General features: G+C 48.9%; 2 protein-coding genes across 4 annotated transcripts; one reads left to right on the forward strand and one right to left on the reverse strand.

Annotated features, from left to right (window-relative positions):
• Positions 1-17,027, forward strand: LOC135814745 (homeobox protein araucan-like). Of its 3 annotated transcripts, none has more exons than XM_065327910.1 (6): positions 1-1,056; positions 4,282-4,551; positions 6,983-7,272; positions 8,645-8,721; positions 9,354-9,898; positions 15,686-17,027. In XM_065327910.1, exons 2-6 carry the CDS (start codon positions 4,467-4,469, stop codon positions 16,195-16,197), a joined length of 1,509 nt encoding a protein of 502 aa, XP_065183982.1. In that variant the 5' UTR covers positions 1-1,056; positions 4,282-4,466; the 3' UTR covers positions 16,198-17,027. The 3 variants fall into 3 exon arrangements, with proteins under 3 accessions (XP_065183982.1, XP_065183985.1, XP_065183983.1); XM_065327913.1 differs by lacking the exon at positions 1-1,056 and adding an exon at positions 1,805-3,017; XM_065327911.1 differs by lacking the exon at positions 1-1,056 and adding an exon at positions 1,805-2,973.
• A 1,399-nt stretch (positions 17,028-18,426) lies between these two features.
• On the reverse strand, positions 18,427-23,247 carry LOC135814746 (NF-kappa-B inhibitor beta-like). Its single transcript, XM_065327914.1, has 8 exons — positions 23,080-23,247; positions 22,408-22,541; positions 22,162-22,305; positions 21,409-21,461; positions 21,020-21,090; positions 20,281-20,349; positions 19,543-19,648; positions 18,427-19,230 (listed from the first exon to the last, which is right to left on the reverse strand). The coding sequence occupies exons 1-7, from the start codon at positions 23,146-23,148 to the stop codon at positions 19,553-19,555; spliced, it is 636 nt and encodes a 211-aa protein (XP_065183986.1). The 5' UTR covers positions 23,149-23,247; the 3' UTR covers positions 18,427-19,230; positions 19,543-19,552.
• Positions 23,248-23,325: the final 78 nt, after the last annotated feature.

The following is a 23,325-nucleotide window of genomic DNA, read 5'->3' on the forward strand; positions in this document are numbered from 1 at the left end:
GGTTTAGTAAACGTGTACTCTGCACATACAGTCATGTATGTTAAGCATTGCTTGCCACGAGTAAAGCATATGAACTACCTGTTGTACGACTTCGACTAAAACCAGGAGCTGAAACACCACCATCGAGAACTTCAACAACCATGCAAGCTCCATACAATGCGTGCCAGACATAAGGCCGAGGCGAAACCCCTGTGTACCGAACATATGCTTGGCGACAACAGTAGGCTACATTGACGCTATTCGCAGTGCTATTTGAAGTCCTGGTTGTAGTGGCAAGGCATGTTCTCTTGCTACGTACTGAGTGCCAAGAATTGATAGCAGCAGTGGCAGCAGCAGCAGTCAGTGGCAGTAGCAGCCGCAGCAGTAGCAGCGGCGAATTGGTAAAGGCAGTACTGCTGTGAGTACAGGACTAGAACTGTGACCTTGTGAAGTGCAGCGGTTCTGCTGGTTGCTTGTCCATTTCGCCTTGGGTACGCTGAGGCTAAGGTATCTAGAAGGCCAGAGATCTAGAATTGCACCACGCCTGCCCTTGACCTTGCTTCTCTTGCCAGCCAAGGTTGCATAAGGCCCTCTCGTCAATGTCCATGCACGCGCAGAGCAGTCGCCGCTCAAGACCCTATTGGTTGCTAGCTAATTGGTACAGCGTACAGCAGTACACTTGGAGGCGAGCAGCGGTTGGCGAATGATCCTTATAAAGAGTGCTCAGCTCATGGCGGCATCCTCAACAGGTTGATGGAATCTCACCGAATCGCATCAGGCTGCCATCCTTTGTCAGTAGTCAGTACCGTGGGCCGAATGTTCTAGGTAACTTAGTTGTGCGCACGTGGAAATGCTGGAAGGCAGAGCTGGAAAGGGAGAATAAAATCACTGCGAGCGACAACATTAGCAGAACCAGTACGCTACGTTAGCTGTCATCTGGTATTTCTCAGCAGTGTCTTTGGCGGAGTCACCGCTGTACCGATTAGTAAGCACCGGGAAAGGTCCAGCTCCAGCATGCTGCTGAAGCGTGTGACAATGTGACCCGGCCTTCTTGCCACACGGCCGCAGGAGTTGCAGGTGAGTTGCTTTCCTGGTTTGCACGAGGCGAACAAAACCGTTCCACATGATGGGCTGTACATGTACCAGCAAGGTTTGTCTCTGTCCTGCTCACCCATGCACCTACCTGCAACATGTACTAGTACCAGTGAGTGTACACTACTAGCACTATCCGAATACACACTGCATTGCTTGTGAGATTGAGAAGCAACCGCGGTATTCTCCCGCAGGCCAACTAAACTTGCGAAACCCAGGCCTTAAATTATCATGTCGAATTCCGACCTATACAACACTTCACACCGTGTCTTCGATTTGTCTCCATCATGCACTAGGTTTGAATGGCGGCAACGAGTACTAGTATTCATGGTAGGGTACTACTACTAGGCGATGATTATTGTAAAGCGGGTTTGATCGTAACATGACGCGTACAAGCTACCCTGGCCTAGCATCAACCCCACCTCGTCCCTACCTACTTGCCATTGGTATCTGCCCTCTGTCATGGCATGACATAATCAACATAATAATCGTATTATCCCCTCAGGGGCTGTGTAAAGGAGCCAGTGGATGTTGATGTGTCTTATAATTGAAAGCAAAATACTGATAGAGCAAGGTTAGGACTAAAATGTAGTTGAGCTCCAGTATACAGGTCATCGCCGTCTGTCGCCTGCCGTGAACCGTCGTCCTCAGACGGCGCGGGGTCCTTGTAAGTTGTAGATATTTCCATGTCCACCCCTGCCCGGCCTGGTAGGACGCTGTCAAATGCCCCCCCCCCCCCCTCGTCAGCCAGGGACCGTGTGCTTGTAATTGTGTGCGTGCGTAGATCTAGCTACGCGTGTGCAGTGCCACTAGCCACTACTGCAGTGCCCCAATGATTGTGTGTGCGAGATCTCTGCACCGGCGAGCTGAATGTCACCAGCGTCGCTCAACCATTGGTCAGCTTCCTCATTTCCCTTGCTTTCTGTCGCATGTCAACATTTCTGTCAGCGTCTCCAGTACACTAGTGGCAGGTTGTACCGTTTCGTCGTTGGATAGTTTAGCATTTGCTAGATTCGGCATTTCACTGCGACACGGGCAAGCATGGCAAGAGAGCGGAGGAAGGGACATCAAGCTCCGCCGCCCCAGCCTCACCAGCAACTCCGCCGCTAGCTGCTAGCTACCACCCAGGCACGTGTTGATGCTGGTGGCCAGAACATGTACACCTCCAATTAATGATGTGGAAAGCAAGGACACATTCTCAGCATCAGGTTGCTAAACATTGCCTCTGTCCGTTGGTCTCCTGCAGACATCTAGCGCTCGTCGCAGTACTATCGCTCCAACAATTCTGCGGCTTATCGTGCCTTCTTTTGATTGCAACTGCAACCGCAGTGAGAGCGCTTGTTGATACACTATCTTCTGCAACTCACAGGTAGAAAGGTGCTGACAGCAGCAGCAAAACGTGCGGGCACGACAGGAGAAAAGTGAGGAGTTGGCAGCAGGGGACGCTAATATCCTTCTTCCGACTTAGTGTTGGGTTGTGCCAGTCCGTGCAGCGAAGAGAGGCAAAGAAGAGAGTGCGCCTATGTGGATCTAGCTGATGAGTTTAGACCTCCTACCCAACAGTTGTCCTATTCTTCTACTTGGCGATTGCAAACGGTAGAAGTTCTGTGCTGACAGCAAGGAAGGTGGCTGGCAGTTGACTGGAGAGGTTTGTCATCTTCCAGAAGGAGCGCATTACTATAATACTGAATACTACCAGTCTCAGTTTAGCCGCCGGAGTGATGTGTGATGTGTACTATGGCAGTAATTGATCAAGACAGCTGAACTAGAAGCACTAATTGCGGGGCCCAGAACCAGTGCTGCGACCAATGAACAAGGGAGCATTCTTCTCAAAAGGAGAGCGAGCAAGAAGGAAAACGACATCCCCACAGGAATAGGAAGAGAGCTTCGCCCACGTCAGACGTCAGTACATGATTTTTCCTGTTCATGTTCATGTGTTGATTAAGGTTAGATTTCGAGGTTGTAAGGTGTGTGTGTGTGGGGGGGGGGGGGGGCAGGAGGTCGATGATGATCATTGTAGTACTGGAATGCAATAACATGCATTCATTCTGATTGCGTTGACTTCAGGACACACACAAATGTTAATTAAGGTAAAGCCATGGCTTAACGTACGTCGATGTTGAAATCTACATGTACATGATTGTACAGTTTGTCTGAACACTGTACTCACCCTACTCCTCCCCCCCCCCTCCCCACACACACACAAGTGCGTAGAAAATCTGGAGATTGATTCTATCGGTGATATCAACAAAACGGTTGATATTGGGGAAATCACATAAGTGAAAACGGAAGCTTCCAGGTGTTCGTTCTCAGTGACTGATGTTTGTATCAGGTTCAAAGTATCAAATTATATCGCAACAGAACTGACCTATATCCTTGGTGCATTCTCTCTCGTATCCAATTTACTGACCAAAGCACCCCTTTGTAAATACATCACGGTAGCAACTAGCCTGTATGACCGAGCTGAGTCCACATCATCACTAACGTTCTGGAAAATTCATGTGGGCTAAACACACATCGTAACAATGGGGTATCTCTGTATGAGCTGGGCAGAATACCCATGGGGTAACTTTGTGTGAGTTGAGCACAACAAAATACCCATGGGGTAACTTTGTGTGCGTTGAGCACACAAAATACCCATGGGGTAACTTTGTGTGAGTTGAACACACAAAATACCCATGGGGTAACTTTGTGTGAGTTGAGCGCAAAAAAATACCTATGGGGTAACTTTGTGTGCGTTGAGCACACAAATACCCAGGCCATGGTGTAACTTTGTGTGAGTTGAGCACACATGATACCCATGGAGTAACTGTCTCAATCTGCGGACAGCACTGTTTCGTCCTTTGTGGACTCATCAGCGCAGCACAGAGAATATGAGGCAGAACCTGATAGCAATGAAAAATCAATTTTCCAAAGCGGGCCAGATTTAGACCAAGCCCGAACGTACCTTGCCAGAGTGCTAAAACTGACAAGTCAGTGAGCTCTGCATAACGCAAACAGGAATGAGTTGAGCACACAATATACCCATGGTGTAACGTTGTGTGAGTTGAGCACAAAAAATACCCATGGTGTAAGTTACTTTGTATGTGCCAAGCATGCTGCATGGCACACATGGCAATACATCTTGAGCTTGCTTGGTGATTTGTTTCAACGTTTGTAAATATTGTCCTTGATCTGCTTCATTGTCTGTCCTGTGTGTATGCCGCACAGTGTATCTTATCCCTACAACACGGCGGCGTCACTGAAGGCTGTCACCATCACCCATCGCTCGGCAGGATACTGGGCTGAGCAGGCACAGTGGGTGACACGGCTCCAAGGACGCAGCAGAGTCCACCGCTCACACGCACTCTTTCCCGGACAGCGCGCTGGTCGCCACTAGGCACTAACCATCCGACATGTACCCGAGCCGGCATAGCTCTGTGCCGTCACTGCCAAATGTGGTATTCACCGTGGCCGGACCTACACAACCAGTTCCAGCAGGTACGTAGATCTACTAGGTGCCAGAGATACACGTGTATGCGTACACTGAGTGCTGGGCAAAAGCCTTTCCCCGGCCTGGATATACAGCCATGTTGTTGCATAATCTACTCATGCTATAGTATTGGTATTGACCAGGCAGGCATTGGCATCGGATTGTGATCAAGACAGTACATGACTGAACATGATGTTGAACACAGTACTCAGTTAGCAGGATACTACATCCTACTGCTACTGGCTTCATTGCGGTGAACATGCCCATAATGGCATATAACCCCAGTGCCAGGCATCAGGAAGACACTGATCACAGCCTCATCGATACCGTCATGTCTACATGGCGCAGATTAAGAATGGATGCCAGTCTAGTTTTCTCCCTCGGCTTTTCCTCGGCCTACTGTCAGCGGGCGACAAGGTGTCAGGAGTTGTTGAATTACCTCTACAAGACCACGTCCAGGATGTATAGACGTTCTAGCCAATGTATAGACGTTCTAGCCAATGACTGTATAGACGTTCTAGCCAACCTTTCAGCTGGCCCGACTCGACACTACGTCCTTTTTCCACCCCGACGGAAACACTGGCCAAAGCTGGACGATCGGGCACAGGCACACCCGACCCAGCCCACGCTGGTGAAAGGCACGCGAGCGGAGAAGGGGCCCGGGCCTTTTTGCCTTTTGGCCACTACAAAGTACAAAGTCTGCATGGTACTTGTAGGACCAGGACGTGCCTTCTTACCACTACAAGTACAATGAGTGCGTGTGCAGACGATCTTCCGCAGACTGCATGTTGTTGTCGAGTCGCTTGGTCGATGGCCAACTGAATTGCTGCAACATAATGTGTACGCCATCGTTTATATGTCGTAATATGCCACACTACATTATACATACTGCAGCGCGGACCCGTGCCAAGCTAGTCACTGCGTAGCTACTTCAGGCGAGAGACGGTGGTGACTATGATCACATTCACAAGCTCCTATCACCGCTCTTTTAAAAATAAACGACTAAAAGTAGGAGCAGCAGTGACCAATTGTAGCATTACCACTTTATTTCCCACTCATGAACCGTATACAGCCCATCAGGATCTCCTAAACAACACGCCATAAGTTATCAACGGCTCGGATCGACTTCAACGCAATAAAAGCTTTCGGCGGCATTGGCCAAGGCACGCGGACACGTCGATGACACATACAGCTAGGGTACGGATCTAGTGAAGTATGCAGGTACCAGAGGCTGTTGACAGGGACATGTCGGTAAACAGATAAAAGCGCATCCCGACGCGCATCTGCAATTGCCTTTGCCTAGTCTTGCCTCGTGGTAAGGTTGAACGTACACCCGGTACCCGCGCGGGGCCGCAAACCAGTGTACCTCAGGTTTCTTGGAGTCGGTATGTCGGGCAAAGTGGCAAAGATGCCTCCGTTACTTTTCACGTCACACACAACCCTACCTACAAAATTACGACGGAAACGAAGCAAGAGCAGGGACAATTAAATACCTTACTACATGTAGGGTTCGAATGTAGTGACGACTACGTCAAGCAACGAGAAACCGCATTACAGGCAACCTGGCGAATAACTACCATCGATCGGCGATGAGAAAAGGGTTGTTATTCGCGAGGGTAAAGTGTGCAGTGTAGTGGTTGCTTTGTCTGAATTGTTGTTATATCCGAGATTGTTATTCACGGGTTGTCGTTGTATTCGAGGGTATTATTCGCGAGATTGACTGCATAACGATGACGCCAGCCATTGGCATTTGTAGTGATGAGCATGCAGAATACCCCGTCCGGCAGTTGTAAACTATGTCAGTTACATGTGCGTATTACTGGCCATGTGGAAGGTGAAGTACTTGTAGTTGTACGCCTGTCGCACTCCAAAGTCGAAACCCTCACACTAGTAACAGCTAAAACAGCCTTAGGCTAAATAATTATCGGCCCGGACCCAAAGAAAATCAGAAGAATTTTGGTTGGAACTAATCCACCCGTAGATATACCAATACCCCTGGCAATGACCTCTGGACTCTGTGCTCCATGCACGACAGAATCAGTACACTTGTAGGTACGGTCTACAGTGATCAGGTGATGGTGTCACTGCTAGCGGAGTCAAGTACAACCATGTACAAGACTAGTTTAGTTGCCTGGCCTTTGTCGCAGCTTTTGATGGGATGCCGTGCGGCTGTAAACCGATCAAAATGTCTTCAAAGAGAGATAGGGTTCTCATAGGGACGTATACTACTGAGCCAGTGATGGTTTGATTGTGGCCACGATAGAGACGTAGACCAGAGCAAATTTGGTACGGAAAAATAAAAGCAGACGTGGACAAACCATTGTGGAAGGAACCATTTTAGTCCGTCGTGGGCGCACATTCTTGTCACAGTCACTGCCCCTAAATTCCTTTGACTTCAAAGTTCAATATCATTCATTTTCTTTGTGTATTGCTCTACAGGTGGTCAGTCAGGACCGGTCAACCCTGGGTTTGTTCAACTACCACCCAACCCGCACCCGTTCGCACTGCAAACGTCGGGTCGGCAGCAAATGCGTCATATCAGCATACCGTCGCAATGCTATCCAGCCACGTACCTGGCGGCAAGGCAGCCGTATGGAAATAGCATGATCTATGGGCCATCGTCAGCTGCAGGGTCACCGCAAACCGGCGTGCCATACCTGAAGAAGCGCACAGTCTTTCCTAAGCATGTCACCAGCAAACTCCGACAATGGCTCAAGGACAACATTGAGGTAAACAATAATAAGTAAAACTTCGAGTAGCTCAGTTTCATCTCCCTCAAACTAACTAACTTCAAGTACATGTACTGGTTCTAGAATGGTCTTGGTCCGAGGAAGCTTAGACTCTCCCTTCCTCCTTTAGTCCCAATCGAACTAGCGCACTTCCACCGAAACTGGGTGACTGCGCCCTACTAGATGGGGGTTTGTATGCAAAATGTCACTAAAAGCTCCATTTCGTTCTTAAATAAAAGCACGGATGACCGCAATTTGCCAATATGTTCTAGTCTTTTGGACGCTGAGTCGATTGGTTGTGGTCCGAAAAGGCTGCCATGCAGCGTTCGGACGTTATTCCCAATCGAACATGGTTGAACAAGCGGTCACGTGCTCCTGCGTAGACCGGTTACCTGGTCACCGTGCCAGCAGGCGACAACTTTCACACCATGGTTCAACTCAAGGTTCAACTCGAGTGACAGAAACTCGCCCAAACAAGCTATAAGTTGTAGCCTGCAGGCACGGTCACCAGGTGACTGGTGTACGCAGGAGCACGTGACCGCTTGTTCAACCATGTTCGATTGGGAATAAGGGCCGAACGCAGCCTTTTTCGGATCAAAAACCAGTCGACTCAGCGTCCAAAAGACTACAACATATGGGCCAATCGCTATCATCCGTGCTTTTATAAGAACGACAAGGCGCTTTTAGTGACATTTTGCATACAAATCCCCATCTAGTAGAAAGAAGGAAGGGAGCGTCTCAGCTTCCTCGGCGTTTTTAGTGACATTTTGCATACAAATCCCCATCTAGTAGGGTGCAGTCACCCAGTTTCGGTGGAAGTGCGCGAGTTCGATTGGGAATAAAGAAGCAAGGGAGCGTCTCAGCTTCCTAGGACCAAGACCATTCGGCTCAGCACCCCGAAGACTACAAATGGTGAAAGTTTGATTTTAGGCATAACTTCTCCTTTAATTAATCACCCAACATCTTTCGGACTGGGAAACCTGAACAAGCTTTTCACAGCGAAGGCAAAGGTCACCCTTGATAGGGACCATGTATGCAAACATTGAGCTGTCAAACTCAGCTCTCTTGCCCGAAATTGAACTCCGTCTGGAAAGTCAAACGGCTACCTTTTGATCAAAGGGAATTGCTGGGAATATGACGAGAAATTCTCCTACAGGATGGCGGGTTCTCTCCAAAGTTTCTCAGTCAACTTCAAGCTGTGCTGGACATGCGTTGAAATGCGTCATTGACGTTGTTCTTGCAAAATTAGAATAATAGATTGCTGATGAAACAGTCATGATAACGTCACAGGAAGTCCGAACAGCAATGCAGTTACCAGTGGAGCTCATTTTCGGATGTATGTGTTGTGGCTATTGGTGTTGATATGATGCAGAACCCGTTCCCTGACGAGGAGCAGAAAGATCAGCTGTGCAAGGAAACAAAGCTGACGCTCATACAACTCAACTACTGGTACGTCACCGGCTTGGTCATTCTGGTGTATAGGGAGTGTCGCAGCATTGTCGCTCTCCGTACTATCTGTCTGCCTGTCTCTCTCTGTCTCTCTGTCTCTGTCTCTGTCTATCTCTGTCTCTGTCTATCTCTGTCTCTGTCTATCTCTGTCTCTGTCTATCTCTGTCTCTGTCTATCTCTGTCTCTCTCTCTCTCTCTCTCTCTCTCTCTCTCTCTCTCTCTCTCTCTCTCTCTCTCTCTCTCACACACACACACACACACACACACACACACAAACACACACACACACATCTGCATCGTAAAAGCGCATGCTCGATGTAAATAAATCAGTCCTTGTCTTGTCCTACACTGATGGACTCCTGCGTGGCTTGCGGGCCGAACACAACAGTCCTGTGCTGCGGTTTGCACAGCAAATTGGCAGAAGCTGCAATGTTGACATGCCATGGTATGGAACGGATCAGCTTCGTTGCTGGACCCACGCACGTATAGAAAGTTTAGGCCTGAGCAACAAAACCGGTGGCAAAGTATACTATGAGGGAATTTCATGCATTCCTAAATTGAATGATGATTGGAGTGGACATTCCACTGAGTTTTCCCTGACTTTCCTCTGGTTTTCTTGGGCTGTTTTTTAGGTTTATCAATGCCCGCCGGCGGGTATGGCCTGGTTTGAAAGATGAAGTGAACAAGGAGCGAGCCAAGAACAACCTGCCTCCTATTCAACTACCCTTGCCAAGGCGAGGAAAGGACAATGAGCTGCTAGACCAAGATGACACCGATGGAGATATGATGATCAGCGAAGGTGACGACGTGAACCCGGATGATCTTGAAGGCAGCATAAGCCTTCAGAACGCCACCGCTGCTCAGCTGAAGAAGGTGCGCAAGGGCAGTTTGTCGAGCAGCAGCGACCTCAGTTCCAGTACCACCATGACAAGCACTGAGGAAATACCCGAGGCACGCAGTACCTTCGTTGCCGGCGGCTTTGGACTGCCATACCAGACATTCTGCAGACCTCAGTCCAGTGGCTCTACCAGCAGTAATGATCAGCTGTATCGGAGCAGTGCGGATAACGTGTCCGACTTGGCCGGCAGTGGCGGAGACCTATCCAATGGACATGGTGGTCAGGTGACATTGAGACCAGCGCCACAGCCGCGCGAATGGAGACGCAGATCACCACCAGGTTAGGACACGACACAGCACTTGATTTCTGAACAGCATTGAACACACTATCATATTAGATTAGCTTCCTCCTGCTACAGACAGGACCAACCACACTGTGACACCTACACAGAATTGGACGCAGATGCACAGAGCACGGTAGAGCCACTAGAGGCAGGGTAGACTGGGTAGGGTGCCACAGCGTTTGACAAGTACGCCATGACCAGTTGATAACGCCAGGCTGCCAAAACTAGATAGCTCTTTCAGTACATGCCTCTATATAGTATTCACTTCCTTGCTCACAATGCCCCAGAACAAAGGATCACACAACAAAAAAAGAACTGAGGAAACCATGCTGATGCATATGATGCATCATGCATGCCACTTGGCCTCAATACATCATATACATAACTGTATAGATATCGGGAGAATGAAGTTGAAGATGTAGTGGTTCTACAAACGCACCAAAGACATCTTGTAACTAGCTTCGTTACTACAAATCACAAGTGTGTGGGAATACAGAGAACGACAGAGAGATCAAAGGAAAAGCCAGGCAGGCAAGTACAGCTAAAGTGCGTACGGTACAACTGGCATGTCGCACAGCGCGGCCGGATGAATGCATACATGTTACATAAAAGGACACAATGACAAACAGTGGGATGTGCATCCACTACATCTCCCCTCTGAGATTAAACAGGCTATAATAGAGAAGATGAGGAGTCCAAAGACTATTCGATAATGTAGGTATTGCTTGTAGAGCAAGTTGCAGTGAAAGAGTGATGTGCAGAGACGACGGCAGATACGTCTCGGCACGTTGCTGAATTAGCATGATTCAATGAGGCGGTTGACAGGCTGAGGAGCTCTAGCAGAGCGACGGACTGGATCAGCTGCTGTGCCACCGTACTCAACCTCGACTGTCGGCTTCTCTGCTTCTAGCAGTGGCAGTCGGATCAAGTGACGACGATTGCGGCGAACAGTAGAGTGACCAGACTCAACGAGGTAAGAACGATTGGACACTTGCTCTACTATCTTGCCCTCCCGTTCGAGATCGGTGATGAATACACGGTCATGAAGCTGTAGAGTCGCGAGAGGCTTAGCTGCATGCCGTTGGTCGTAGTGCAACTTCTGCTGTTCCTGGGACTGATTTTCCGATTCCAGAATACTAGGGAGATCAGGCCATTTCGGTTCCAGCTGTTCAGTCGTTGCAGGTAGACCGGTACGGAGCTGGCGGCCATACAACAGCTGACATGGGGCATAGCCGTTGCTCAGCGGTGTCGTGCGGTAAGCCAAGAGTGCATCTTGCAGGCTTTCGGCCTTCCGCAGGAGATTCTTGGCGGTGCGAACTGCACGTTCCGCTTCGCCATTCGACTGAGGATACCGTGGACTGGAAGTGCGATGGGTGATGTCGTTTGCTGTGCAGAACTCAGTAAACGCTTCGCTGGCAAACTGAGGACCGTTATCTGTAACCAAGGTGGACGGGAAACCATGCTCGGCACAGATGCGGTGCAGATGCTTGATGACAGCAATCGAGGTTGTGGCAGTCAGCGGTACGACATCGAGGTAACGCGAGAGATAGTCAACAATGACGAGGTAAGTCGTGCCGTTGAATTCCATCAGATCTGCACCAACCGTGTGCCACGGCAGTGTTGGGCGTTGGACGGGTTGCAGTGGTTCGGTCGACTGGACGCGGTGTTTGGTGCACACTTCACACGTAGCGACCATCGTGTCGATTTGCCTTGACAAGCCTGGCCACCAAATGGAATGGCGGGCGCGAGACTTGCACTTCGTTGCACCTTGATGTCCCTCGTGGAGCTTCTCGAGCATCTCAGGCTGCAGAGAGGGTGGCATGACAATGCGGAAGCCATGGTACAGCACACCTTGCTCACAGGACAGTAACTGGCGTTCATGGAAGTATGGGCGCACAGTGTCGTCGACATCACGTGGGTTGCACGGCCATCCGTGTTGGACGAAGTGGAGGACTTGCTTGAGCGTCTCATCTTGTGTGGTGGCGTCAGCAATGTCACGGGCTTTACCATCCGACACGATCTCGCCGATGTAAGATGCGAGGTTGATGCTGATCTCGTCTTGGAGACTAGGCGTGTCGTCACAGGCGAGCGGAGCGCGAGACAGAGCATCGGCAACAACTAGCTCTTTGCCAGGGACATACACGGCGGCTGGATTGTACGTGAGCAGGCGCATCAGGAGGCGTTGACATCGCATCGGGACACGGTTCAAATCACGCGTATTGATCAGCGGGATGAGTGGTTTGTGATCCGTCTGGACAGTGAGGGACGAGTTGCCGTAAATGTAGCCGTGGAATCGCTCACAAGCCCAGACAACAGCCAAGCACTCCTTCTCGATCTGCGCGTACTGTTGCTCAGTAGTGGTGAGGCTGCGTGAGGCAAATGCAATGGGGCGCATTCCGTCGTCATGCTCCTGCAATAGGACAGCTCCCAAGCCGTAACTGCTGGCATCAGCGCTGATGACCGTGGGCTTGGTTGGGTCGAAGAACGTGAGGCAGGGCGCATTGGTGGCAAGCTGTTTGAGCTTGTCCAGGGCCTGTTGTTGTGTAGCAGACCACTCCCATGCGGTGTCATGCCCCAGTAGAAGACGCAGTGGAGCGCTGACTTCCGAGAGATTGGGAATGAAGCGTGACATGAACGCGAACATGCCGAGAATGCGCTTCAGTTCCGTGACGTTCTTGGGCGGCTTCAGATTAGCGACGCTGGACACTCTCGCTGGGTCAGGGTGGAGACCTTTGGCGGAGAAGATGTGACCAAGGAACTTCACTTCGGCCTGACGCTTGTGACATTTCGTCATGTTCAGCGTGACGTTGGCTTTCTGCAGGATGTCTAGTACGGCAGCTAGGTTACGGTCGTGTTCTTCTCGCGTACGGCCAGAGACAATGATATCGTCCATGTAGACGAACACGCCGGGGAGCTGGTCCAGAAGGTTGGTGAGACGCTTCTGGAAAATCTCAGGTGCTGATGTGATGCCGAATGGCAGTCGCTTGAAGTAGAACCTGCCGAACGGCGTGATGAAGGTGGTCAAACGGGCAGAGTCGGGACTGAGTGGGACTTGCCAGAATCCGTTAGCAGTGTCCAATGTCGTGAACACAGTCGCTCCGGCCAGTGAAGACAGGGCATCTTCTAACGTTGGCAGCTGAAATGTCTCCCGCTTGACAGACGCATTAAGACGCTTCAGGTCGACACAGATGCGTACCTTGCCGTTAGGTTTGAGGACGGGCACCATAGGCGAACACCAGTCTGTGGGTTCGTCGACACGCGCAATGATGTCGCCATCTTCCATGCGGTGCAGTTCTTCACGTACTTTCGAATACAGGTGATGAGGAACTCTGCGAGCTGTGAGGCAGTGATACGGTGTGGCGTCGGAAGTCAAGTGAATCTGCGCAGCAGGACCAACCATACACTGTACGAGTGGGACTGGACCTTGCACTTCAGCCAGACGCTGGACTAGACCCAGTGCTGTGCACGCAGATCGGCTGAGCAGGCTAGTGCTGGCACCATCTAGAACAAAGATGGGTATGGTAGTGGACTGAGATTGAAAGGAGCAGTGAGCCTCAAATACACCCAGGACCTGCATAGTCTGGTCATTCGCTCCTCTCAGCTGGGCACTAGTAGCAGATAAGGACGGCTTGGGCTGCAGTGTATTGTATGATTGCACGGACATGGTAGAGACATCAGCTCCAGTATCTAGCTTGAACTGGACTACACTCTTTCCGATAGCTAGATCTGCCAACCAGGGTGAATCACTTACACTTTGTGCGCACGTCGTGTGGCCAACAAATAGAGAGTCCGGAGAGTCGTTCGTGACGGCAGAGGTGGACGGTTTCGATCGGCAAACTCGCGCGAAGTGGTTGCGCTTGCCACAGGCTTTGCAGCACTGGCCTCTGGCTGGGCACTGATCGCGTTGCGAGTGGTGGCTTCCACCACAGTTCGGGCACTTCGATTCGGTCGCAGGCGGCGTTGCTGCAGATTTGTAGCTACCATGCGGTCTGCTCTTCGGCATAGATCGACCACCACGGTGCGACTGGACAGCTGAGGCTGAGGCATCATCGTCTGAAATCGAGCTGGCGGCGGCCAAGCCACTGCGCGATTGGGCTGCAACCTGTTGCTGGACAGTTTCGGCGTGCCGTGCGAACGCAACAACTTTGGCGAGAGTTTGCTCGCTCTTGTCTTTCATCTGCAGCTCCCGACTCACCCGCTTGTCCAGCATGTGGGCGACGAAGCGGTCTCTGATACGCTCATCCTTCGTGCCAGCAAACTCACAATACTCTGCGGCTTTGTACAGAGCACGGACAAACTCCTCTACGGTCTGGCCGGGTTGTTGTACAAGCTGTTCAAATTTAGCCCGTTCATGAACAACATTGGTAGAGGGGCGGAAGTACGTGTCGAAAGCACTGACGACCTCGTCATATTTCTTCTTGTCGTCCTCGGATAGTCCGAGTTGGTACTCGAACAAGGAGTCGGCGTTGGGTCCGAGAGCATACAACAAAGTGGCCACCTGAGTTTCTCCCGGGTCGGAGCTCAGTTTGGTGGCGGCACGAAAACGGGTGAAACGGAGTTTCCACGCGGGCCACTGGTCCGGTGAGCTGAAGTCGAAAGGCGCTGGAGGGTTGAAACGAGCCATCACCGCTCACGAGGCCAAAGACTACAGGAAAACCAATTCTGACACCATGTAGTGGTTCTACAAACGCACCAAAGACATCTTGTAACTAGCTTCGTTACTACAAATCACAAGTGTGTGGGAATACAGAGAACGACAGAGAGATCAAAGGAAAAGCCAGGCAGGCAAGTACAGCTAAAGTGCGTACGGTACAACTGGCATGTCGCACAGCGCGGCCGGATGAATGCATACATGTTACATAAAAGGACACAATGACAAACAGTGGGATGTGCATCCACTACAGAAGACACCACTGCAGCTGTACTTATGGTTGATAAATATGGTGGTAAAGACACACCTGGCAACATGGCGGTAAACACACGCCTGCCCACACACGCTCTCTAGGCTGCAAAGTTCTGGCACAGAGCTCTCCTTCTCACCACCACCACCATCAGTTCGCGCCTGGCGCCTGGTCGATGCATGGCTGGCGGTATCCGGCATAGCAGGCTGCTACATCAAGTAGCGCATGGCGCATAGATGATGACACAGCAACGACATAGCTCGATTGCGACGTACGTTTCGTCCCCGCTGGACTCATCAGGCAATCTTCTTCTTGGATATCTTCATACGGAGCTTGACTCGGGAGAATGAAGTTGAAGACACCACTGCAGCTGTACTTATGGTTGATAAATATGGTGGTAAAGACACACCTGGCAACATGGCGGTAAACACACGCCTGCCCACACACGCTCTCTAGGCTGCAAAGTTCTGGCACAGAGCTCTCCTTCTCACCACCACCACCATCAGTTCGCGCCTGGCGCCTGGTCGATGCATGGCTGGCGGTATCCGGCATAGCAGGCTGCTACATCAAGTAGCGCATGGCGCATAGATGATGACACAGCAACGACATAGCTCGATTGCGACGTACGTTTCGTCCCCGCTGGACTCATCAGGCAATCTTCTTCTTGGATATCTTCATACGGAGCTGTATAGATATCAGTGGAGTTGAAATTCAGTGCTCCCTACCAGGTGTGTGGCTATTTCTCTTTGCCCTTTCTCGTTTCTGATTAACCCCCCCCCCCCCCCCCCCCCCACCCACACACACACAAAACACCCTTGCCGTATTATCTACTCACCACAATAATAAGAGTATCTTGTTCTCGGTTGTTCTCATTTGCGGCAGGCAAGGAGCAGCCAAGACTACAACAACTCCAGCAGTACAGACACCATCAGCTGGACAGCAATCGGCTGATGAGAAGTGCACCGTGCATATACAGACCTGATGGTGAGACTCAGCCAGCCCACTATCAGTCCATGCCGCACATACAGCGTTCGTTCGTGATGGGAGATTCGCAGACGGCGTACATGCCAGCACCTGCCGGTCAGCCGATGCAAGCCGCCGGCGGAAAAGACGAAGTGCAGCTGCAGGCACTGGCCAAGCCACAGTATCTTGCCATGGTACCAGCAAGACAGGGCAATATGCCGGTAATAGCCACAACTGGCGGCACAGCCACTAGCTTGAGTGCCGCTAACCAGCTGCAGCACCTACAGCTAGGCGCTGTGCCGTTTGCTGCACACAGTGCTATGTCGCCGACACAACAACAGCAACAGCAGCAGCAACCACAGCATCAGCATCAACAGCAACAGCAACCCATTGTGCTTCTGCTGCCACCGTCGCAGCCTAATCCCCCATAACATGATGCAGTTTAGGCCTGATTCTCTCGGCCAGGTAACTAGCAGCCAGGCATGGTAGCATGACGGACATGAAAACAGTACAGTATTGTAATTGTACATGCACACTTGAGTAGCTTTTACAACTATACAGAAACCCTGATCTACTAGCTTATACAAATTCAGTCCAGCATCAAGTCCACACATTGAGTCTCACATGAAGCTTCCATATATCAGATAACGACCAATGTCCACTTACTTTAATTAATTCAACTCCCTCAATCTTATGAATCTCTAGTTGATACAAAATTTCAATAGCTTTTCTAGTAGTAGCCAAGTAAGTCTCAGGAATATCTAGTTAGGTTCTGGAAACAGAAAAGTTCACATTTGTAACCTTCTAGATCACTTGCTAATGGCTGTATACTTTCCTTTGCTGGATATAATTTATGATGCACAAAGCCTGGGAAAAGTTTCTATAGTATGAGTGACAGAGATTGCTTGGATGATAATTATATTGAATACACAATCTGCAAAGTGCAAAGTTTTACCGTTGGCCTTTGCCATTGTCTATTTGTATCAGTCCTATACGAACAAGCTAGTGTGCACATAATTTACCACCACTCGTGAATTAGTTGTGTGATATGAATACATTTATTTTAAAAATGCCCCTTCATGCTCGATGAACACCAGGGATTCTATACATGTTTGAACACTGTCCACTTCAAAGGCTGTAAACAAATAGATTTTTCCCGAATTTGGACCGTGTTGGCTGCTGATTGACCTGGTGAGCTTGCCTTTTGTTTGTATGTTCTTTCTGTGCTGTTTATACTGAAATCTTAAGTATGAAAGATCAAGAGTGCTTGAGAGTTCGTGCTTCTAAAAGCATGGCTATCTGTAGTGTTTCTGGCAGACGCAGGGACAGAGAATCAGCAATGGCCTTATTAGCCACAGTGAGAAATAAAAAGAATGCATCACGGCATTCATTGCACGTCGTGCCCTGGGTAAAGGTCCTGATCCATTTGCACGGCTAGCCAACCACGCGATCGATGGAGGAACAACAATACTTACTAAGTCAACCCATTCCGTAAGTCAGGCATACCTTCCCTCCCATTAAACCTTGACACACTCTGCTTGCCTATCGAAAACGAGACTTTACCAAGGTAACCACTGCGTTGCTCTGAGGAATCCAGGGGGGGGGGGGGGCAACACATGGTGTGTGTATAGAGGACATCATTGTTGGACAGTTGCCATTTTTCATTGGTTAACTATGTGTACTGTGGGACTTGTCTATTGACAACATAACCAGCATACAGACTATTGTGCTAGTCAGTAAGTTCTGCCAGCTACATATATACCTGTATGTCCTGCGAGCAGCTAGTTTGTGGCTTGAGGAAATTCAACACTTCTTCAAGGAAGGACAATAAGGAAACGGCAAAAGAATTCTTGGATATATTACCGCAACTCTCAAAACTGCTTGGCCCAAATGGCAAAATTCCACCGACAGTGCCTTTCAGTGGCATTCTAGCGCCTCTAAATAATTGAACTATACCCATTATGCATTGCCCAAAATGAATATGATGTGTGAGCAATTTACAGCTGTGTATGATCAGGAGTAGGTTAAATGCTGGCGTTGTGCTCCTTTTGCAAAGAACAGCTCAGTCAAATTGGTATATTCCCATAACATATACCACCAGCTTTCCATACACCTCCCCCTCGGTTACAGCTTGAGTACACAACTGGAGCGTGCCGTTTTTCTGATTTTTGCTACATGGAGGTTTCTCATAACGGAATCTCAACTTCTTATGTTAGCAGGAAATGGCAGTAGGCAGAGGTGAGTGTGACACACACACACACACACACACACACACACACACACACACACACACACACACACACACACACACACACACACACACACACACACACACACACAAGGCATTCCGGAACTGATTGTGAAGTTGCGCAACCTAGAACCGCATCACAGTCTTCAGTGCCAGTGCACACCCTGGTATGATGCGGCACTGTTGTGGGCTTGGTTGTCACACAGCCCAATGCGGGGTGGCACTTGCACACTCCGGCGGTGGTCATGCACTCTGTTGTTGTTACACAGCCCAATGCGCACCTGCACACTCCGCTGGTCATGTACTCTTGGTTGCATGCATGCTGCCAACCGGGCCCGGATGATAAGGGAGGCAGCTTTTGGTCATCACAACACACCGACCGTCCAATTCCCACACCATAAACACAACTCAGTCTCGCAACATGTACTGATCAACATTTTTTAGAAGAGTGAAGCACACATCATTTCTAAAGAAACGATCATTTTCGCACGAAATGTGAAATTTCTACTGACATGTCACATGCAAATCAGATAGAGACAATAGTATATTACAGTCCACAGATTCACAAAAAGGCAGTCGTCTTGCTTTGACCATATACGGGTCGGGGGATGAACCTTTTCCGCAGTGTTGCACTCGGCAATCCAGTGTGTAGTGCTCTATTATTAAAAAAATTAGTATATTGCTCAGGTCTATCCTTCCAAATGTAGACAACAACAACCTCACTTGTTTAGCCCATTTTGCCTATTTCAGCCAGATATACAGCGGTCCCTCTTTAACCCGGCACCATATGCGCTAGGGAAATTCTGCTGGATTAGGGAGAGTGCTGGATTAGAAACTTGATCTGATTTACTGCCGCAGTGCGCATGAAAAGGACATTTTGGCAACTGAAAATGATGCTGCTTTATAGAGGGTGCTGGTTTATAAAGTGCTGGATTAAAGACAGCCGACTGTAGCATCAATACATGTACAGGTATCCAGGTCCAAAACCAATTTTGGCTTAATCCGGCTTAAAATGTGCTTGAAGATCCCAGCAGCTAAATGGCTTCTGAATAGACTATTGTTATGTACATATTACTTCTGTCATAGTCATCTTCACCGGCAGTGTGGCATTCATCTTTACCCGTTAGTCATAGGTATCTTTACCGGTGGCATCTCAACTGCTCCTCATCCTGAAATTTGGTCCTTTGTTTTTGATAGTCTCAATTCATGCCGTGCCCTTGTAAATGAACACAAAGCACAATAGAATTAAAGAAATATCATAGACAACCCTTCGCACGCACACAGGCGGTTAGGCAAATGTTCATGCTACTTCTTTCGGAAACAACTTTTTTTTGAACCGAGGTACGGAAGTTAGAAGTTGCAACTTCAGCGGTATTAGTCATGAAGTTGGAACAACCAACTTCACTAGGTACAGAAGTTACACAAAGAGTGCATGAAACTCTTAGTGTGCAGCTTGAAAGGGTTGCTGTCACGGCGATTATATCATTTCAGTAATGCAGTGCACACAAGCAGGAATCAAGCAGCTCACCTCAGTGTCACTATGTTCGATGCTCGTCTTCAGCATCTTCTTCTCCATCATCACTACTAGGTTCGCCCTGGAGCACGTCGCCAAAGTAACGAGCTCGATAGAAGTGCTGCGAGAACAGAGTAAGGGACAGAGTCCTATCCGTGAGACCATTATTTATATATTTTTTATGCACACAGTCATTTGTATCCATATCATTAGTGCATGCCGTTTGTCTTCAGATCTCACTGTTATCAAGCTGGTACATGTTGCGTTCGGTATCGCAGGTGGCCGTACAGCGCGGACAAGCTAAATATATTCTTAAGCATGCATTTGATCCAATCCAAAGTGCATAGATAAACCGCTATCACTAGAGGCTATACGTGTAAAAACTTGGGATAACTGGCAAGAAAAGCCGGTTAGCTAGTTTGCCGAATCAGGCAGCGATCTGTCAAAACTCATCGTTCTTTCTAAGAATACAGCTGTCATAACAGCTACCAACCGGCACACCTTTCTTACCATGTGGGTGCCAAACCTATAACATTTTCAGAGCAGTGCTGGCATCAGAACCCAAGAGGGAACCTGGAAGCAGGCAAGCACACTGTGTTGAGTAGACTCTCCTGACAGTCTCATTGTGTGGCGTCTGTATGTGGCCGGCATTGACTGTGGAGGTAACACTCCGGACAGTCTAAAATGCGTGAATCTGATAACATCATGCTGCAAACATAGGACCGGATTAATCAATCCCTCTTTAAAAAGTACCTCTTGGCCTGTCTCGGAATCGTGTGGACCGGGTCCGGAGGATGACCGCTCCTCTTCCTCCAATTCATCCTGAACAGCACGTACATAAATCAATTTAAACCACTCAATCTGCGGGCAGAACTGCGTCGTCATTTGTGGAATCGTAAGCGCAGCACAGAGAAAATGAGGCAGAACCTGATAGCAATGAAAAAATCCCGGGCTCGAACGTACCTTGCCAGAGTGCTCAAACTGACAAGTCAGTGAGCTCTGTGTAACGCAAACAGCAAAGGTGCTACCCAACGTGAGAGTTTCCGAACTACTACAAGAGCAGGAGCGAAATACTCCCTCTTCGTACAGAACTATTTCATCCTTTGTGGACTCATCATTCATTAACTATTGTCAGCTAGCTGGCTTAGCCTTGTTTGGTGAATTAGCAGAGCTCAGAGTCACTGGCCTAACCAATTGCAATGGGGCCCGGCCTAGGGAACAATAAAGAATTCGAAAATCGGCTCAAGAGTGTCAATCGTCCATCATAAACCACAACCACGTGTTGCCAAAACACTATGACTGTACTAGCAAAGTGAGTGCACTGCCTTTGGGTATTTGTAGGCTGGAAAGGTTGTGTGGTGGTTTTCTGGGCGTCTAGAAACAGCTAGTAACTAGCTTACCAATACTGGTACCCCCTTTAACCTGCCCCCCCCCCCATCACACACATACGCCAGTCGCGTTGGCCGTGAAAGGAAGAATAATTGATACTCACATGAGTTGGGAATGCGATGCCGAGGGCTACCAATTCCCCCTTGGGCCTCCGTACACCTTTGTAGCCAGCAGCTGTTATGCAAGGTGGGAAAAAGAAGGAAAATATGACCCCGATGAGCAACACCATAACTAGATCCATCCAGCGCTATGTACATAGTACCACCGTGCGTAGTGGTTAATCATGTGATTACGACTTCCACTGTCAGACACACACACACATGTCAACAGAGGTGCACGCCCTAGGGGGATGCATATAATGTATACTCTTGCCATAACGATATGTACGGACAATCCAGCGCATGAAGGCTCAATTGTTGTAAACCACAATATTCTGAGACCTACTGCCTCAGTAGATTTGTCTTACAGCCATGCACATGATTCACGTCTCACCTTGAAAAAATGGCCAAAGAGCGTCTGAGACCATGGCATAATCTGCTGCTGTTCTACAAAGCATAGAGAATCATTGTACACACATCCTACACAATGGCTGGAAACTTTGTCACTTTATTGGAACTCAGAGTTTCATGCAATAGCCTGCCGATCATCAGACAACGTATCTTGTATTCATTATATACAACCAACCAGTATCGCTACATTACCACATGCTGGAATGAGAATGAGAAAGATTCCCATCGTACCACATGTCATATTGTAAGATAATTCGAAATAGATTCACTTACACTCTGTCATCTTCAAGTCTTGAATACAGTGTGCAGATTTTACATAATTATCACCAGCTGGAAAATAATAATTTTTGAAATACACAGTACATCTAAGTCTCTGCTCACAAAGGGGATTTTCAGTAACAACAATTTTGTTCCACCTTATTTGTAATTCATTCATAGGCAACTTGCCTACACTCATGTAACATGAAGCTGTGGGAGGCATACCTCAGAATTACAGTAGCGCCGGGTTTGTCTCAGGCGCATCAGTGCAGCACAGAAAAATCGGGTCGAGCCTGGCAGCATGGAAAAAGTTTTCTCAAAGCCATGACTAAGCTACACACCTTTCCAAAGTGATCAGGAACTAAATTGACACTTTCAAGCCGCGTAAAGCCAGCTTGGTGTGATCAAAGAAGCCGACTGAACCACTTTTCACAGATCCATACTTCTATGCTTTCATGGGAATATTTAGCCTGCTTACCTTCCAGCATTATCTGTGATGTCCATGCATGCGGCAGGGTCACAGTTAAACAGCAAGTACTTGACAACACGTGCATGGTTCTGAAGGGCAGCAGAGTGCAGCGGGGTGTTGCCAGAAACCGGACTTTGTTCATCGACATCGGCCCTGAAACAGTTGAGCGAAGAGCAATACCCTTATAACACGACTTTACCAATGGTATGGAGAATGTACTTGGAGATGTGTAGCATCTCAACAGTACTGACTTACCCCTCAGCTATCAGCAGCTTCATGATCTCAAGATGACCCCAGAAAGAAGCCAGTTCCAGTGGTGTGTGTCCGTTTCCGCACACTGAGGTGGCTATGAGAGCTTTGTCCTTGCCACGCATTTGCCTGATCAACTCCTGGTGCCGGGCAGTCACACATTTGAGACAGTGCAAGACAAGAGCACACAAATACTGGTAGATTTTATTTATAATTTATTTTTATACTATTAACACAGCCCTACTGGGAAACAGGTGGAGAAAGAAACGAGGAAAAGGATGTAGGGACGACATGCCGATCTACATGATGTTCAAACATAGTCTGGTGACAGACTGGTCTTCGAGTAGAGGTACAATGTAGTCTCGTATGGCAGAATTACTGTTTCAACACAGTGCTCCATTGAAACGGCCAAGGACGGAGCAAATCATTAATGTACTCCTTCCTGGTAAACCACAAAGGGGCCTCTTCGGTGAGGCTGAATGCACGGTGTTGCCGATTCATTCAACATTGACTCTTGCCAACTCAGTCTTGGTTGACTACAAACATGATTATGCCCATTAGAGATTTGTTGCCAAAGCGACTCTGCAGTGTAGGCTACGGTACCGACTCGAGACTACCATTCAAACACTAGCTGCACAGGTCTAACTCTAAGCAGAACTGCCAGAAGGCCAAACTCACCTGTATATCGCCACTCACAATGACTTCATGAAATTTGCCAATGTTAGCTTCAGCCGGTAACTGGGCCATGCTCTGCTCCGCGAGCCTGGGACACCCAATGCTCAAGCTCTTATCTCGTCAACAACAAACTAAACTGAAAAAGAGTAACACATTCGCCTGCGAGTTCAAGACTTTTAGCTGTGCATGTGCGCACTACTGACACTCAGTCACTACTTAGCGCTGACACTGCAGTACTGCTTGTACCTG

This window comes from Sycon ciliatum, chromosome 4 (genome assembly GCF_964019385.1).
Source record: "Sycon ciliatum chromosome 4, ocSycCili1.1, whole genome shotgun sequence".
NCBI classification, from domain to species: domain Eukaryota; kingdom Metazoa; phylum Porifera; class Calcarea; order Leucosolenida; family Sycettidae; genus Sycon; species Sycon ciliatum.

Bases quoted from the DNA above. Each gene is read 5' to 3' on its own strand.
- LOC135814745 (XM_065327910.1), top strand. From the start codon at position 4,467: ATGTACCCGAGCCGGCATAGCTCTGTGCCGTCACTGCCAAATGTGGTA. The intron at 8,722-9,353 runs GTACGTCACCGG...GCTGTTTTTTAG, and splicing joins CTCATACAACTCAACTACTG to GTTTATCAATGCCCGCCGGC. The intron at 9,899-15,685 runs GTTAGGACACGA...CATTTGCGGCAG, and splicing joins GAGACGCAGATCACCACCAG to GCAAGGAGCAGCCAAGACTA.
- LOC135814746 (XM_065327914.1), bottom strand. From the start codon at position 23,148: ATGGCCCAGTTACCGGCTGAAGCTAACATTGGCAAATTTCATGAAGTC. The intron at 22,542-23,079 runs GTGAGTTTGGCC...GCCCGGCACCAG, and splicing joins TTGTGAGTGGCGATATACAG to GAGTTGATCAGGCAAATGCG. The intron at 22,306-22,407 runs GTAAGTCAGTAC...CAACTGTTTCAG, and splicing joins AAGCTGCTGATAGCTGAGGG to GGCCGATGTCGATGAACAAA.